Source organism: Equus przewalskii, chromosome 1 (assembly GCF_037783145.1).
Source record: "Equus przewalskii isolate Varuska chromosome 1, EquPr2, whole genome shotgun sequence".
Taxonomy (NCBI): Eukaryota; Metazoa; Chordata; class Mammalia; order Perissodactyla; family Equidae; genus Equus; species Equus przewalskii.
The window spans coordinates 92,059,587-92,077,286 of NC_091831.1; the positions used below are offsets into that span (position 1 = coordinate 92,059,587).

A 17,700-nucleotide genomic window follows, 5' to 3' on the forward strand; every position below is an offset into this window, starting at 1 on the left:
TGAGAGGCCAGGCTCATGCGGGTAGGGTGTTCTCAGCAAACGCTGATACTGTGGGAGGCGCAGAGGGGGCGTGGAGGTCAGGTTAGTCGCAAGGCCAGCCTTTGGTAGGGAATCAGGACCTGAGAGGTGGAAAGGGGATGGAGATGCCGCTTGCCCTTAAGTTCCACTTTTGCCATCTCAATTTCCTTTGCTCTAAGAATACGGCCAAGCTTGATGAAGCCTCCTTCGAAGCAACCACCCTCTAGCGGGTAGCCCCCGTCCCGTCTTTACCCAGGGAAGGGCCCGGAGCACCTGCTGCGAGCGTAAGATCCTCCCCGCCACGCTGGCTTCCGAAATCCTGGCCCTGGGGAGGCGGATGCAGGAGGGCCTCGAGGGGCGGCAGCGCCGTGCGCATCTCAGAGCCTGCATGCTCGACCTCCGCTCTGAACGTGCGACCTTGGGCAAATCACTTCCCCTCCCGCGGCCTCGGTGCCCCCGTCTGCAAACTAGGGGTGGTCCCCAAGTCCCTTCCAGCCGCGACCGGCACGCTCGCGCGCGACGCTGCGCCAAGCCCCGCGGGGGTCCCGGGGCGCGCGGCCGCCGGGTGGCAGGGCACGGGCTGCGCGCAGGCGGCCGCGCCCCCCGCTCCGGGCCCGGGCCCGCGGTTACGTAAGGGCCGCGCGGGGGGCGGGGGGCGGCGGAGGGGGGCGGGGCTGTCCGAGCGCCGTGGCCCCGCCCGCCTCCCGCCCCCGCCCGCCTCCCGCCCCCGCCCCCCGCGCCCGGCGGCGGCGGCAGCAGCAGCGCCCGCGCAGCCCGCGGCATGGAGCGGCGCCGGGGCTGAGCCGGCGCGCACGGGCCGCCGCATGTGCCGCGGGCAGCTCCTGCCGAGCGCGCGCAGGGCGAGCGCCAGAGGCCCCGTCGGAGCGGCCGCAGAGCAGCGCCGGAGATGGGGTGAGTGAGCCCGCGCCGCGCTACCGGGGCTCCCGGGGACCCCAAGGGGCTGCGGCCGCCGCTCCGTCCCCGCGCCCGGAGCCCGGAGCCTGGAGCCTGGAGGGAGCCCGCAGCCGGCGCCGGAGCGCCCGGGGCCGCCGGCCCGCGCCCCCGGCTCCCCCTGCGCGCGGCCTGGGCGCGGACTTGGGGCCGCGCGTGCGGCGGCGCTTCCCCTCCGAGCCCGCCGGGCGCGCGGGCACCGGGCGGGCACAGGCGCCCTGGCCGGCCTCCGTGCTTCGGCCATTCCGCGGTCCCCACGCGCCCGGGCGCGACCGACTCCGGGGCCTGTGTTTGGGAGCGGGAGAGGCAGTTGGTCGTTCTCCGCGATTGGGTTTATCGCAAACAGCATGGAAATCGAAGTTTTCCTGGAAAGGGAGTGCGCCCGATAATAGTAGCCCCCCAGCGTAGGGATAGTGGACTCGGAGCCTGCCTTGAGATGGCTGAGGGTGATGGAAGTCTGTGCCAAGCAGAGATGAGGCTTCAGCCTTTGAACCGACTGAGTGGATGCTCAGGAGAGAAGTTGCAATACTCTGTCGAAGTGACTAATGCTTCTGAGCACATAAAGTAATTTAGAAAGCGGGATTGATTTCTCCTCGGCGTCTCTCCGAGCAGTAGGCTCTGTGAGTCAGGGCGCCGCGGTGCTAATAACACAATTAACTCCTCACATCTGCTCACCCGGTGTCAGCACACGCTGTGGATCAGGTGCCCATCCCTACTCAGGGAACGGTTATCATGCCCATTTTTACAGATGAGGAAACTGAGGCCTGGAGAGGTTCGGTGACTTCTGCCAGATTGGGCAGCTGATGCGCGTTTGTGGAAGGGGGACACTGTGTGTGTAGGCAGAGGGGCACCCACAGCCTGACCGTGGCCCTGGGGGATGGGGTGGGCTGGTAAGTGAACCAGAGTTCCTGAATCTCTGTGTCCCCTGCTGCTGAGCTTAGCATCTTCAAACAGTCTTCATGGCCCAAAGCCTTCTGCTTGGGGGATCCAGAGACCTTGCTTTCCTGTTTGGGACTGGCTAGGAGTGGAAAGGGGCTAGGTCATCCTGGTGGCCTGTCAGTGGCTTTCTTGTGAGTTACTTCCGGTAAGTTTCTGGAGTCATTTCACCCACTGAGCCTTATCTGTCGGGTCTGCAAAGTGTTTGGAGGGACCAGACGCAGACCAAGAGAAACTGTGAGGAAGGGAAGTATGAGGGCTGTGGGTCAACAGGAGCAGGGCAGGGGACAGAAAGGGTCCGGGGGATTGGCTTATGACGTCAGTGCCCATCCAGGAGATTTCACACATCCAGAAGCCGTGGGTGATTACGCCAGAGGCAGCTTGGCCAGCAAGCAGTTTTCCTGTAACATTTCCACTGACCCCTTGGATTATGAAAGGGCTGCTCTTGGAGCAGTGGGAACCTTTGAGGCTCTCAGATTTCATTCTTTAAAAAAAAGAAAATGTGTACAGGAAGAAGGAGTTGGCAAATGTAGGTCTCAAGATGGAAGATAAAAGCGATCTGGTCATTTTAACTTTCTCTGTCCCCCCCACTCCCCAGCCAACACCAACCCAACCCGTTTGCCTGATGAAAAACAAATATTGAAACTCCGACGGTGTTGAAATCAAATAGTTCTGTGGGAATGAAAATGTTTACTCGTAAAAGCTTGAAGAAAATGTCGGAAAATAATTTTTGTTTGTGGAGAAGTGGGGAGGAGGGCTTGGGGATTTTGTTTGAACATGGAATGTGCCTTTCATGTGATTTTAACATCATCCCGTAATGTCTATTACTCACTTGTTGTAGGTGAGGGCTGGTTTGTACCTCCTACCACCTCTGCCACTTTTAATATGTCCACTTCTTCTATAATTTATGTGAACATACAAACCATGGCTGTAAATTGAGATGGAGCTAAGGGCTGGGTAAGCAGTTCAGACAGAGGAGGGTGGAGGGAGCCATTTTACCCGAAAATAGAACCAATGTCATCCTTTCCGAGAGTTGAGTACGATGGAGGAGGAAGAACCCAGAAAGAGCAGCCAGTGGGAAACCTCAGTGTGGTCCTACAGCTTTGTCATGGCTCTAACGTGTAGACAGAGCCAGGATTTAAGAAAAAGAATATCTGAGTTTACCGCTCCCCACTTCCGACACTTTTCCTCATTCGGATGTTCACTGCTGTTTCCCGCTTCTCTCCTGCGAAGTGTTTTGCATTAAGTGTGTGGTTCCCCTGGTAAGTTTGTGTCCTCACTCCCCAAGGCAGTTGTTTCATAGCCACTCCCCTCCTCCCCTCTTTCTCCTCCCCACGCGCACTTTGCCTCCCTTTTCATTGACAAGAGAGGAGCCACGGACCACGGCCAGCCTCACCTCCCAGCACGCCTACAGTCCATTGTGCAGGTTCCCTTGTGTTTTCCTTCCCTCCTGTCTCCCTGGATGGCCAGTCCCTCCTCTTGTCCTACCAGAGGCCCGCCCTGCCTGGGGGACGGTCCTTCCCATCCCCTCTCACCATGTCAGGGAACGTCTCTCCTTCTTTCACCTCCCTGTCTCTCCAGGGTCTTTTGCAAACATGCTTTAGTTCAGTGCTGCCCAACAGAACTTTCTGTGCTGATGGAAATGTTCTATATCTGCATGTCCAGTATGGCTGCCACTAGCCACCTGTGGCTCTTGGGCCCTTGAAATGTGGCTAGAGCAACTGAGGACTTGAAATTTTAATTTAATTTACATTTGAATAGCCACGTGGGACTAGCGGCTGCTGTTTGGGACAGCACAGTCTCTCATCTTACATCCGTCTCCTGCTCCTGTTCCACTTCTTTGCTCCCCCTTCCCCTGAAAAGGTCTGTCCAAACCCACTGTCTCCATTCGTTTTCTTGGCCTGCAGGTGCCTCGTTCACCCTCCAGTCTGGCTTCCGCCCCTGCCTCTCCACCGAACTGCCAGGGTCACTGGTGACCTGCAGGTTGCCAGGTCTCTGCCCTTTCTTAATCCACCTCTCAGAGCGGTCCTCACCAACAGCCACGCCCTCCTCCTGGGAACAGCTCCCCTCCCATCTTCTCGCCACCACCCTCTTCTGGTTTTCCTCTTACCTTCCTGACAATTCTTTTCCAGTCTCCCTGCTGGTTGCTCCTCTGCCTGGCCTCTGAATGGTGGGGCTGCTCAGGGACTGGTTCTGGTTCCTTTTCGCTTCAGTACTCTTCCTAGATAATGCTATCCCATCCACCTCCTTGCCCTAGCCCCTCCACCCATGGCTTTAAGTGCCACCTGTATGCTGGTGACGCCCATGCTGTCATTTCCAACACAGCCCTTTCTCAGGGCTTCTGACCCTTGTCCGTGCGTGGAGCTCTTGCTGCTCCTTCCAGTTCGCTCCTTCCTTCCCCTCCGTCTTCCCCTCCGAGTCAGTGGCCCACCCTCCACCTCCCTGCTCAGAGTCATCCTTGATTCTTCTGTCTCAGTTGGAGGAGGTCATGGGAGGACGTGACCACCGGTCCACCCATGAGCTGGACCTGGGCAGTCAGATGCTCCTCGTCTCCTCCTCTGTCCTTGGAATGTGCCTTCTGCCCACCGTTCCCACGGCGCGAAGTGTTCCATGGTCACAGCCTTGAGAGAGTAAGGTGTTGAGGCCATCTGGACTGAACATGTGACTGAACCCAGTGAAGGCCTCTGTCTAAACTTTTAAGATTCTAGTGGGTAGGTGTAGCGATCTCCTCGTCTTGTGGCCGCCCAAGATAAGCCTTGTAAGGAAGTTCCCTTGCTTAATAATTATTAAGCCTGCCACCTTCCCATCTGGAGTCTCCCCCTGGTCTCTCCTTGCCCTCCGTGTAAGGGGCCAGTTTGCGAACCAGCACTCCCTCGGCTCCCATGTCCGGGCTGTCAGTGGGTCCTGTGGGCTGTACTTCTGTGCTCTGTCTGGAGTGTATTCGCCTCTCCCCATAATCCTACCTCCCATTCTGGTTCTGACCACTGTCCCCTCCTTCCTGGACTAGCTTCCTAACAGGCTCTCAGCTTCCACCCTGGGCTGTCACTCTTCTCCACGCGGAAGCCTGCGTGACCAGCTTTCAAAGCTGCAAATCAGATCACATTGCTCTCTTCCTTGGACACCCGGCAGGGGCTGGCCTGGTCCCGTCTCCAGCTGTGCCAGCCGCTCTGCCTGGCCCTCACTGCCATCTGCTCACAGGAGCCTCCTTTCTGCTTCTTGCCCTGCCTGGAGGTCTTTGAACTTGCTGTTCCCTCTGCCTGGAATGCTCTTGCCGTGGCTCTGCAGCTACCTTCCTCCTTCTCATCCTGTGGGTCTCGACATCAGGGTCCTCTGCTCAGAGTCCTTCCAGCCTGCCACTCCTGCTCGCTAACATAGCCACGCCGCTGCCCACCAGTCGTCTGCCACAGCACACCTGCAGTCATCTGGCCTTTGTTTACGTATTTATAATCTGTCTTCTCCAGGAGCATCCGGCAAGGATAGGTCTTACCTTTGTCACCAGTGTGTCCCAACACTTAGCATGGTGTCTCGCACCTAAAAAATATTTTTTGATTGAGTTAGTGCTTGAATGGGGTGGGCAGCCTTGCTTGGATGCTGGCCCGGAAGTTGTGATAATTTTTGGATTGCCTTCTTTATGTCTTGCTTAATTGAGAGTGGCATGGGCCAAGAGAGGAAGAATTACATTTGGATGCAGCTTTCTTTTAAGGCTAAAGCAAGCCATTTAGCTTTTATTGTGTCTTGGGTTAATATTCCGGCCCTTGGCTGTCGTCTCGAGTATTGGGGTTGTAAATTATCTTTTTACCTGCCTGCAAAAGGCTAAGAGAAAACCCAGCATGTCTGCTGTTGTGACTTTTAGCTGATTTCGTCAGCGTTTACAAACACCATCTACTGTATTTCTGTTTGGCTTCAGTTTACACTCATTTATTTTGTTCTGCCAAGATTATGTTGCAATGTGTGGGTGCCACAATCTTGGTTATCTAAAACCTTGGGCCTTCTCTCAGTAATCTACACCGATTAACTTTCTTTCGATGTTCATTCCTTCTTGAATTTTCCATCCCTTCTGAGTCACGCTAAGCCACGTAGTTCTTACAAACTACGAGCTTTGCTTTGGGGTTTGTGTTGACTAAAGTAGCTCGAGTGTTTCAGATAGATTGAGGTAGATTTGTCTTCTTTTGGTCCCGTTCGGGGTTTTTTAAACTTCACTTTCTCAGGTTCATTCAGTCCTTTCATCTGTCAGGCAACTGGTGAGTGCTGTCGGGGATCCAAGATGAGCAGACCTACTAGTTAGTTCCTGCCCTTGTGAAGTTTCTGTTTCAGAAAGCTAGATAAGCCCTGTCACAAGTGCCAGCTTTATGTGTGAAATGCTGTGAGTTTAAACAAAATGTCATAATCCATGGAGTGTCAGGGTGGTGGGGATGCCCATCTATTTGGGGAACTTAGGAAAGACACCCCCGTACACTAGGGGGAGGTGCCTGGGGGCTGTTAGCATTTAGGATCACCCTCATTATCTAGACATTCATCTCCGTTAGGGTCAGAGTTGGAAAATGGGGTTGGAATTACTTGGAATGGGGGAGGCACTAAATAGATATGCACCAAATGAACGAGTGAATAGGAATGAGTGAATACTCTCTTTGGGCTGACTTTTACTTTGGGGTGATGCCATCATTCTTATTGGAAACTACCCTGAAACTCCTGGCCTTGAGCATTTTGGGATGGAGTCAAGGGCACATTTGCTTGTACACAGTCCCCCGAAGGCGGACCCAGAGCAGAGCAGGTGGTTTATTTTTGTCTAATGGGCTCAGTGATTTGTGTAAATTATTAGGTTTCTTTTCGGTAATGGCTCCTGGGGGACTTAGAGTCAAGTGTGTGGTCACCCTTAGCAGATTTATCAGACCTCGTCCATTACCTCTGTTCCTCGCTCCGTTTTATGGCCCTGCCCTTGTTTGCCTTCACCTTCTCATCTACCTTTTTTTTTTTTTAAGCAAAATGAAAATATCTTTGCTTTTTTTCTAATTATAAAGATGTTACATGTTCATGCTAAACAATAACAGCATAAAGAAGGAAGTGAAAATTACTTGTCGTCTCCTGTGTCAGGGATAAACTCCACCAGCAGTCTGTCTGTCTTTGCAGACTTTTTCCTGTGTCTGTATGTCTCTGTGTCTAGTTGTACATCCACATAGAGCAAATAGACTTTTAACAAAATGGAATCATATACATCTATTTTGTAACGTGAGTTTTTCAACTTAAAATACCTTGAGTGGACATCTTTCCATGCCAGTAATTATAAATATATATCATCATTTAAATCCATGCCTACTTCTCACTTGTCATTTTGCTGAATTTTATACATCTTTGTAAACCTGCTTAAATCCTTTCTAGAACGAGGCAGGGTACATTTTAAGAAAGTGAAAAAGACTTTTCGACAATCCCTTAAAGCAGTTGTTTGCTTTAGATGAATTACTAAAGGAAAGAAATGGTGGAGGAGACGAAGATCACAATTAATGTTGGATAAATTGCGGTGACTGTGTAATTTTGGGTGAGTCACTACTCTTCAGTGAATCTTGGTAAGAACATCAAGGCTTCATCCTGGTTGCTAAGGGTGGTCCAGCGTGGAGCAGCAGGACCCAGCTGCTTGAATTGTTTCTGCTTGTTTGGAAACATCAGGGCAGGGGGATTCTGCACTCAGACCTGGATGAGCATCTCTGCCAGCAGAAGGCACCCCTGGCCACACCTGAGCACCCCTTCTGCTTCAAAGCCCTTTGTCTGGTGGGGATCACACCCCCTCCTTCACACAGTTCCCTCGGTGAGAGGATTGGCAGGGACATATATACAGGAAGAATGTTATATTTCCTGCTTTAGCTATAAAGCAATTAAAAAAAAGAACACGCAGATAAATTCTGTGCATGTCACCTCAGCCAGCATCAGCATCTAAAACCTTTGGAAAAAGACTTCCCTTTAGTACAAGGAGTGGGGATGGGAGCTTCTTTTCTATTTGAAAAGAAAAACTTCCTTCACCTTTGTCAAAAGTGAAGTGAACAGCCATCAAAGACAGATTTACAATAGAGAAAAGCATTTTTTTAGGCTGCTAGAAATCTCAGATGTTCCAAGTCCTGACCTTCTAGGTCTTGAGAGTTAACACCTTGTTTTTTTCCAGTGTGAAAACAAATTGAGCACAAAGAGGCTTGGTAAGGAAATGGGGCAAAAAGCTTGCAGTTTGCGTTGGTTTGGGTACACTGGTCTCCAAGCGTTGCTTGTTATGGGTCTGAATCTCGAGGTATTTGCACACGCAGGCTGCCTCCGAGTTGTATTTATAGGTTTGGAGGTGAGCGCCGGCTCCATGATCCGGTTTCCTCGCGGGGTGCGCTCCATGTGGGAAGCCTCTGCTGGATGTACCATGTGAAGTCCCCAGTAATTCTGTCGCTGGGGGCTGTTAGTCATATGGTATCATTCTGGTAGAATTTATTTAAATTATATTTCAAATTAGCTTGTTAGAATAAAAATATGCTGTGGGGAACACATTTAGACATTTGTCAATGACTAGAGAGATTTTTTTTTTTAAAAAACATTTTTATTCACAAGCCTGGTTGATAGTCGTATTATTATTCCTCTGAGGAACTGGGGACTGTGGCGTCCACACCCCATGCAGAAAAGCTTAGGATAAGGCATTGCCACCAGCCAGAGCAGTTAGCCTGAGAGCTGTGCATTGAGAAACCTTTAGTATACAGGTGCCTGCCAGCCAAAGGAGGGCCGAGCTGAGGCTGGGTCCCAGCTACGGGAGGGGCTCTGGCAGGCTCCTTGCTGTTCTCCTTGCCCTGGGAAATCTTGGTCCAGGTCACCAGTGAGGGGCCGGCGGAGGCCAGCAAGCCCTTTGTCCTCCTTCGGCTCTTGGGGTGAATGTTGTCTGTGGGTCTTGGGGTGTGGGTGGCCCCAGGGACCCAATTAGTGAGGCGTATTACAGACCCCACTGCCTGGGCATTGGCTGGCTCTCTTTTGGGATCTTTAATTGGAAAAGCTTTTAATTGGAGTTGTTCAGATAAATAGAGAATAGGAGAGTTGCTTTGGTTTCTGTTGTCCTGGGGGAGGAGGGTGACGGAGAAAGTCCTCATGGGGAAAAGGAATGGAGCCTGTTCTGGGAGGTTCCAAGGGATAGGAAAAGGAGTTCCCAGTGGTGGTGGCATCGAGGCACATTTCAGCTCAGGGGGTATGAGGAAGAGCTCTCTAGCTCCGAGTGGACTGAAGGTGGAACTGACTGTCTCACCAAGTGTGAGTTCATTGTCATGGAGAGCCACCGGGCCGGGAGCCTGAGATAGACGATTAGGTATAGGCAGGTCAATTCCTAGCCCCCTTGGCTGGCTGTGTGAGCTTGGACAAGTTGTCTTCTCTCTCTAAGCCTCACTGTCTTCATCTGTGAAATTACTGAGATGCTGAGATAAGAAAATGTGCATACAGCCTTTAGCATTTAGCACTGACGCATAAGTCCTCAATAAATGGTGGCTCAGTTTATCATCATCGTCACCATGATCCTTTCTGCTTTGGGTGGGAGGCTGGGGTACATGGTCAAGGATGGTCCATCCCTCATCTGTAATCCTCGGCACTCCCCGAGTCCTTGGCTGGTCTGAGCATTGCCAGAGTTGTTCCCTGTCATCAGGTGACCCAGACAATATGAGTTTTGCCCCCTGAAGCCTTGCTTCGTGTCACTAAGCGTCTTGGGTAGTGGCTGGAAGAATATTACCAGCCTGAGGGCCGGGAAGGTCAGCAGAGCCGACCCACTTGTGACAACAAGAAACCGGTCTTCCAGTCAGTTGCTTTCACAGAGAGGTGCAAGTGTGGACCAAATAAAAGAGGAGTTTCTCCCCATTGTGGGTATCAGACTAGGCATTTGTTTTGTTGGTCAGGGAGATCTTAATCTGATTATTTGTATATTCCTTCACTCCTTCATTCAAGAATTAGTGACCTTCTACCTTGCGTCAAGCACTGCTGTAAGTGCCAAGGACACAGGGATGAACATCCGTGGCCCCATGAGGCTTACAGAAGTGGGGGAGGTGGACATCAACTAAACATTACCTAATGGATCAACATGGGGGCATATGGGACCAGGGCCCATGAACTATACTCTAGTAGGTTTCAGGTTCTCACATCTCTAGACCCCACTGCTCATATGGATCTGAATTCCTTGCTGGTCACCCTTCATCTGTTCATCAGCTCCTGTACCTCTCTTGACCCTTTGACCAATGACCATCACCTGGCTGTCGAGCACCTTCTCTGGGCCAGGCACCAGGAAGAAGGATTGTTAGAACGGGGTCCCTGCCCTCTTGAGGGAGATGGGTGGTAAGCAGGGAATTAGGGCAATGAGATAAGCCTTGTTACTGAAATATGAACAGGGATAAAATGCTTAACTCGGCAAGAAGCTAGAGAAGGCTTCTTGAAGGAAGGGAGTCTGGAACTGAGTCTCGAAGGAGACTGCAAGTTTCCTAGGCGGACAGAATGAGGGGCGGGGGAGACATTTAGCTGGAGACAGCTGCCCGTGGTAAGCAGTGAAGTTTGGAGATGAAGAATAGGGCCCTTGGACTCAGTCCTTGCTTGACCATTCACAAGCTGTGTGACCTGGAGCAAGAGCTGACCTTCACTGAGCTGTGAAATGGGACTATTAATAGCATCGGTGTCATAGAGTGGTTGTGAAGATTAAATGAAGCACAGATTGTGATGTGCATTAGCTGTTAATAGTGGGCAGGGAGGTGAGAAGGATTGTGGAGTCCACAGCGTCAGGAAGATATAGGCATGAAGAAAAGGCCTTTGTGCCAAGGTGTTAGGACTTAATCCTGTGGGTGGCAGGAAGCCAGCCACGGGTGAGACTGGAGGAAGGGGAGAAGTTAGTCCTGGTGTCAAAGAATGAGGCCTGACGGGGCAATGGCAGGCACTGTGCTCAGAGAGGGAGAGATGACCTGGGGTAGGAGGCAGAAAGAAACATGCTATGTGCCAAGGAATTGGGGCTTCAGTCTATAGGCAATGAGAGAGCATTTGCAGTTTTGAAGAGGAGAATAATACTTGTATTAGGAAAATTATTCCAGAGATGGTAATGAAGGGGAGCGTGGAGAGTTGAAAGATTGGGGAGAAGAGGACTCATGGGAACTAGACACAGTCTAGGCAAGACATATTGAGAGCAGAAGGAATGGAGGAGAGGAGAAAGCAGATGTGGCACGGGTTTCTGTAACGTAAACCTTGCCCTGTGCTGGAGTGGGTCTGAGGCAGCTTCCAGGAATGTGCATAATACAATCAAATAGAAAAACATATGGAAGGCATCTCGCTGGGCATGAGAGGTAAAAAGCTTGAAATTCTTCCCTGTGTAGTTGCTAAATTAGGACGCAAATTAAGCTATCATTTAATGAGAACTTAGTGGGTTGGAGTTACGCTGCGGGGTGCTGTCTATACAATATTTCCTTTAATCCTGACAGCAACCCCCACTTTTGTAGTTGGGAGAAACAGGCCTTGAGAGATTTAAGAATCTGCTCAGGTGGTGCCCAGCCAGGAAGGGGCAGAGTTGAGAATCAAGCTCAAGCCTGTTTGAGAGCAAAATTCAGGTCCTTAAGATGCACTTTCTGGGGGCCAAGGCCCCCATAGCATCATGTGGGAGGTGGACCACAGCTGTGGATGGTTGGAATGAGAGAAAGGGAGAGGCTGAGTTGCCAGCACTTGGGATATTCCTGACTGTGTCACTGAGCTGATTGATAGTGGTGCCATTGCCTGAGGTTGCAAGAGGAGATGCCTTTTTTGGGGGGGAAATGATGAGAGCTTAGTTTTGGGTGGATATGGTGAATTTCCACTTGTGGTGGGTCATCCATGGGGTGGCATCTGTAAGTAGCAATTCAGCTCTAGCGCTAGGCAATTGGGATGGAGTCGAGACACAGATGTGGGAGTCATCACCCCTGAGATGGATCTGATCACCCTCAAGACCCAAGGAGAGAGTGGATCGAAAAGATGGAACTCCGGGAAAGGACTACAACTAAAGGGAGAGGAAAAGAAGTCAGTGGATGAGACTGAGAGCTGGTGAGAGTGAGAGGAAGGCTGGAGGAGAGACGCGTCGCAGAAGCCAGGGTGAGGAGGCTGAACAGGGCATACCAGAAGGGGAGAGGCCTCAGCAAGCTCTGAGAAGGGTGGGGAACCAAAGTGCACGCCGTTAACGCTGTGGGTGTGGCCGTGTTAGGCCACTGATGGACTTTAAGAGCAGCTTCAGCCAAGTGTGCACAGATCCATTTGCAGGTGACCTAAGGAGTGAGCGTGTGGTAAAGGAGTAGAGAAGCCTGGCTGAAGATGAAGGTGAGCTGGAGTGTGAGTGAGAGTAGATGGAAGGTTCATCATCGTTTCATAAGTCGAGCCTGTTGGGAGACCGAGGACAAAGAAAAGGCGGAGATTGAAGATATTAGAGAAAGGTGAGAAGCAATAAGATCGGAGGCAGGAGGGAAAGAGAGCAAGAGCTTTGGAGCAGTAAATCTCCAGAAGGCGGCCGGGAGGGTCGTCCTCAGAGACCAGGCAGCGTGCAGGTACAGAGGTGTTTTGAGGCTGTGGCAGGAATGGGAAGGAGGGAGCTGTGTTGGCGGCCTTTGCTTTCTCAGCCTGACCTAAGGAATTGATCTGAGAACCAGGGAGGAAGGAGATCAGGAAGGAAGGAGGTGGATTGGCACAGCTGGTTGTGGGAGTTGGGGTGTGGACTCAGCTGGGGCAAATACAGGTTCGTGGGCAGCCTTTAGGGGCCAGTTGGAGATTCAAGAATGTGAGTCTATAAATATGCTAGTCACCACAGCTGGATAACTTACCAACATGCCAAGTGACCTGGGAGTGGGAGCACAGGTAAACAGTCCCAGACCCAGATGGTGGACATGCAGAGATGGCTACCCCGTCGGACTCTGAGCGCTTTGCCATCTGTGGCCCTGGGGGACACCACGTGGGAGGAGGGAGAGCCTGCTGCATTGCCATCGGTCACCTTTCTGCCCTCGCTTCTCCGAGTAGTCAGTCATTGTTCGGTTGTTAATAATTCTTCCAGACCCTTTCTAAGAAATGCATTAAAATTCTTACCAGCACCACCTCTTTGGGTAATGAGATCTGTAAGTTTATTAACCTCTGTGAGAAGTGGATTTCCTCGCTCCATGGGAGCAGATAATCTCTGGGAGGGAATGAACATTAATGTGCTGACCTCGGGGTGAGCTCTACGCTCCAGAGGCAGGGTGGGGGCGGCTTATCTGTGCCCTCTCCCCGCAGTCATCTGACTTAGTGTGGGTCCGCTGGAAGACGGGCTGATTACTCTGCACGTCACTCTCCCCTCCGCCCCACTCGGTGAGTCCCGCAGCGGCCCAGAGCTGAGATGATCGGAGAACTCAAACGGTAACAAACCCTTGTTTCTTTCAATGAGTCTGATTCTTTCAGTCTGAGAAGGGGAAAGGAGATGAGAGTATTGAGTCTTATACAGATAAGAATGTCTAAACTGTGTGTCCATGCACAGAGGCCTCGGAATCCACTAGGGTTGGGAGGGATGTTAGGATATTTTCTGTATGACCGTGTGGAGACATATCCCCTGTTGTCCCAATGCTGGCCTTCAAATCTGCACGTGTTGGGTAGTTGACGTAAGCTGCTTGCAAGGCATCCAGCTAAACAGCCATGATTCATGACTTCATCTTCATTATTGGCATTTCAAGCCTGCTGTAACCTAGTCTGACTTGCCTGTCTTCTGTGTACCCAGAATGCTTAGCCCATGCCCCTCTATGTTGTTTATCACATAAAACATTTAATTGCAATACAATGTTATGTCCACATTTTATCATCCTCTGCATCTCCCCCGCCCTTGCCAACCAGACCGTCGCTGTCCAATAGAAATATGAGTGCCACGTCTGTAATTTTACATTTCTAGGGTTCACATTAAAAAAGCAAAAAGAGACAGGTGAAACAAATTCTAATGTATTTTAACCCAGTATATCCAAGATATTATGATTTCAACATGTAATCAGGGGTGAGGAGCTCAGACAGGGTCTCTTTTCTCATGGAATTTACATTCCAGTGAGGGTGACAGACTCCACTTGTCTCTGCCCACCTCCCCCCCCATAAAGAAAAACAACCAACCTGTAAATAGACCCGCAAATAAAGTAACTGCAGGTTGTGCTCAGTGCCATGAGGCAAAGAAGCAGACGCCGAGGCTGACTTTAGAATGTATGGTTCTGAGATGCCTCTCTGAAGAGGTGACATTTAAGCTGCTGCTTCATATGAAGAACGGGAACGGAGCGTTCTAGGTGGAGGCAGGAGCAGGTGGAAAGACCGAGAGTGGGAAGGAGCTGCCCGGAATGTTTGAGAAATCGAAATCAGACCGGTGTGGCTGGATGGCGGCGAGCGAGGGGAGGAACCCGATCTGGGGCTGAGGGGAAGTAGGCGGGTCGAGGTTGGCTGTGGCATCGACTGTGGCCTTTATCTGAGGTGCAGTGAGGTTGAATAAGGTGGAAGGATTTTGACAGGGCTGCGACACAATCCTTCTGTATTAAGAAGACTGCTCTGGTGCTCTGCAGAGAGGAGATTGGAGGGGAGCAAGAACTGAAGCGAGGAGACCAGAGACAGGATTCCTAGGGTTCAGGTCACAGGGGATGCTACCTGTGACCAAGGCCACGAAGGTCACGGAGGAGAAGGAGAGAAGTAGACGGCTTCCACGGATGGTTTGGATGTGGGTTTGCTAGAACTTCCAGAGGGATTAGCTATGGGGGAAGGGATGAGGGCAAGGGGGGAAATAAAGAGGATCCCTTTGGGTTTTGATTTAAGCAACTAGTAGATGTAGGAAAGCCTGGAGGAGGGGGAGGTTAGGAGTGAGGCGGGAGAGTCAAGGTCAAATTAAGCTTGAGGGGGTGAGTGGAGTGGGGAGGAGGCAGTTAATTATATGCATCTGGGGTTCAGCAGAGGTCAGCGTGGAGAGAGATTGGGCTAGATCAGGATCGAGGGAGAGTGGGCAGGGGAGGCAAGGGCTCAGGATCGAGCCTGGAATGCCCCATTGTTGAGGTGGCAGTAGAGGAGGAGGAGCCAGCAGAGGATGGAGGGGGAGTGGCCAGTGAGGGAGGAGGAAACTGGGATGGTGGCCTCAGGGTGGCTGATGGAGAAGTCGCTGAAGGAGGAGGGCTCAGGCGTTGGTGTTGAGCACTGCTCACAAATGGCCCAGAACAAGGCAGCATGGCGGCTGCTGGTGGCCCTGACCTGAGCCCGGTCAGTGGTGAGGTGGAGCCAGGAGCGAGGTGGGTTGGAAGATGAATGGCAAGCTGGGAAGGGGGTCTTGTGGGGATGAGTGGACTGCTTTTTCAAGATGTTGAGTGTTAAGGGAGCAGAGAAATAGGACAATAACATGCGAGTCTGTAGGTAGAGGAGAATGTAGTTAAGATAGGACTCCAGCGTGTGTGGATGCTGGTGGGAGTGCTGCCTGAGAGGGGGGAATGACTGAGGAGCCAAGGCCTTGAGAAGGGGACAGGGATGGGGTTCCGGGCACCAGGGGAAGGACTGTCCCTTGGAGGGGGAGAGGGAGGCACCCCCTCCTGGAAAGGAAGGAGAGAGGCCACAGCGGGAACAGATGCAGGCAGGTTGGGGTGTGGTGGAAGATGCCTGAGTTCCAGTCCGTGGCTCCTGTTTTCTCCATGAAGATGAGGTAGGGCCATCAGTGGAGAGCAAGGGCGGAGGACCGTGTGCGAATCAGAGGAGAAGAAGGTGTGAAGTTGTCTGGGAATGGGTGGCAAGCCTACTAGAGAAACCCGGCTTGTGGGCTGTTGCAGAGTGACAGTTTGAGGTCAGAGAACGTGAATTTGAAGTAAAACTTGTCCACCCAGTTTTGTGATGTTACCCTGTTGCTTGAGTGTGGGCGTGGAGGAGGCAGACGGCTCGGCGTATCAGGTTGGGGTTTTGCCAGGTTGGGGAGGCAGGGTATTCTCTTGGGATTGGTGACAGCAAGAGGCCATGGGATGGGCATGGGCTGTAAAGCAAGAGAGTGAAGCCAGGAGGTGGCTGGTGGCGAGTGGGTAAGTCAGTGGATTGGAGATGGGAAAGACTGAGTGAGCTGGAAGGATGGATGGTGTGGGCAGGAAGCCAAGGATAGGAAAGTCACATTCTGAGGTGCTATATTCCTGGCGATGAGGGGTCCCAAGTAAGGCTGTGGGAGAGCGTCACTGAAGGGGCAAGGGGGAGAAGGCATTTCAGTGGAGGAGGTCAAGTGACTGAGCCTGGAGTGTGGATGGTGACAGTGATGGGAGGCGGGCGGAGGAAGAAGCTGGGCCTGGAGCTGAAGCCCCTGATCAATGGCAGGAAGTGAGTTGGAGGCTAGGGGGAGGCAGGTGGCTGGAATGGCCTGGCCACCAAGGGCATGGAAAGAGCCACATGTGGGGGCTGGCGGAGCCCACAAGGACACCAGTGGCCCTTCTCCCCTTGTGTTCTGCTTATGTGGGAGGTAAGAGGAACACGTTGCCTGTGTGTGTTGTGGGGGAGGTGGTGTGCTCAGGGCCCAGCCTGCTTTCAGTTGAGGCATAAAGGTGAAGGGGACACTGGCTGGGCTGCTGGTGCCTGCTGACCTCAGAGATTTCAGCGAGCCCATGGAGGATGTGAGACTGTAGGAAGGAGGGAGGGACGGGCTCAGATTAGTGAATGAACCAGAGTAGCGAGGACCCAGGAGCCTGAGTGATGCTGGGTGACGAGGAAGGGGTGGTCTCCTGGCTCTCCCCATGGTGGAGGAATGGGAAGTGTTCCTGTCTTGTGTGGGGAGTGGGACGGATGTCCCTGAGCGTGCAAAAGACTTGGGGATTTCGAGTCGATGGTGAGTTCCGTGTAGGTCAACCCTGGCGATGTGGTGGTTCCAAATGCCGACAAACTTTGAAGACCTTAGTTGCAATATCAAGTAGCTGTAATAAAGGAGGCAATGGGTCTGCCTCGCTCTGCGTCTCTGATGTTGTATTTGGTTATGGGTGCCACAGTTCATCCAAATTTATTTATTTATTTATTTATTTCAAAGATTGGCACCTGAGCTAACAACTGTTGCCAATCTTTTTTTTCTGCTTTCTCTCCCCAAATCCCCCTAGTACATAGTTGTACCTTTTATTTTATTTATTTTATTTTTTTGAGGAAGATTAGCCCTGAGCTAACATCTGTTGCCAATCCTCCTCTTTTTTTTTGCTGAGGAAGACTGGCCCTGAGGTAACATCCATGCCCCTCTTCCTCTACTTTATATGTGGGACACCTGCCACAGCATGGCTTTTGCCAAGCAGTGCCGTGTCCGCACCCGGGATCCAAACTGTCAAACCCCGGGCCGCCGAGAAGCGGAACGTGTGAACTTAACTGCTGTGCCACGGGGCCAGCCTGCCATAATTGTACATTTCAGTTGTGAGTCCTTCTAGTTGTGGCATGTTGGATGCCGCCTCAACATGGCCTGATAAGTGGTGCTAGGTCTGCGCCCAGGATCCGAACCAGGGAAACCCTGGGCCGCCGAAGTGGAGCATGCGAACTTAACCACTCGGCCACGGGGCCAGCCCCCATCCAATTTAGATGTGTGGAAGGATGCTTGGAGGAGGGGGAGCAGAGCAGGAGGAGTCGGGACACATATTCCGAGAGGATGATTTGAAGGAAAGTGTCTCTAGATGCAGTTCAGGGGTCTATTCATAGACCCCTCCCCCCAAACTCTACAGAGAATTGTATGTATGTGTGTGCTTTTCTCCGGAGGATGTCCTTAGATTTTCAAGGGAGTCTTTGACCCCAAAGTGACTAGAACCACTTGTTTAAAGGACTTGGCCATATTTATCTTAG

At 52.0% G+C, this 17,700-nt stretch overlaps 1 protein-coding gene across 6 annotated transcripts in view; it reads left to right on the top strand.

The window, feature by feature from the left end:
* Nucleotides 1–730: 730 nt before the first annotated feature.
* Nucleotides 731–17,700, top strand: part of HOMER2 (homer scaffold protein 2) — an 86,498-nt gene continuing 69,528 nt past the window's right edge. Inside the window, exon 1 of one of the 6 annotated variants that reach the window (XM_070570287.1) lies at nt 731–930. In XM_070570287.1, the coding sequence (XP_070426388.1) occupies nt 926–930 (5 nt within the window). In that variant the 5' untranslated portion in view covers nt 731–925. Of the gene's footprint in view, nt 931–7,362; nt 12,330–13,156; nt 13,279–14,335; nt 14,600–14,986; nt 15,159–15,837; nt 15,930–17,700 lie in introns of those variants that run through there. The other 5 variants (XM_070570248.1, XM_008512684.2, XM_008512682.2 and 2 more) reach the window with 5 other exon arrangements.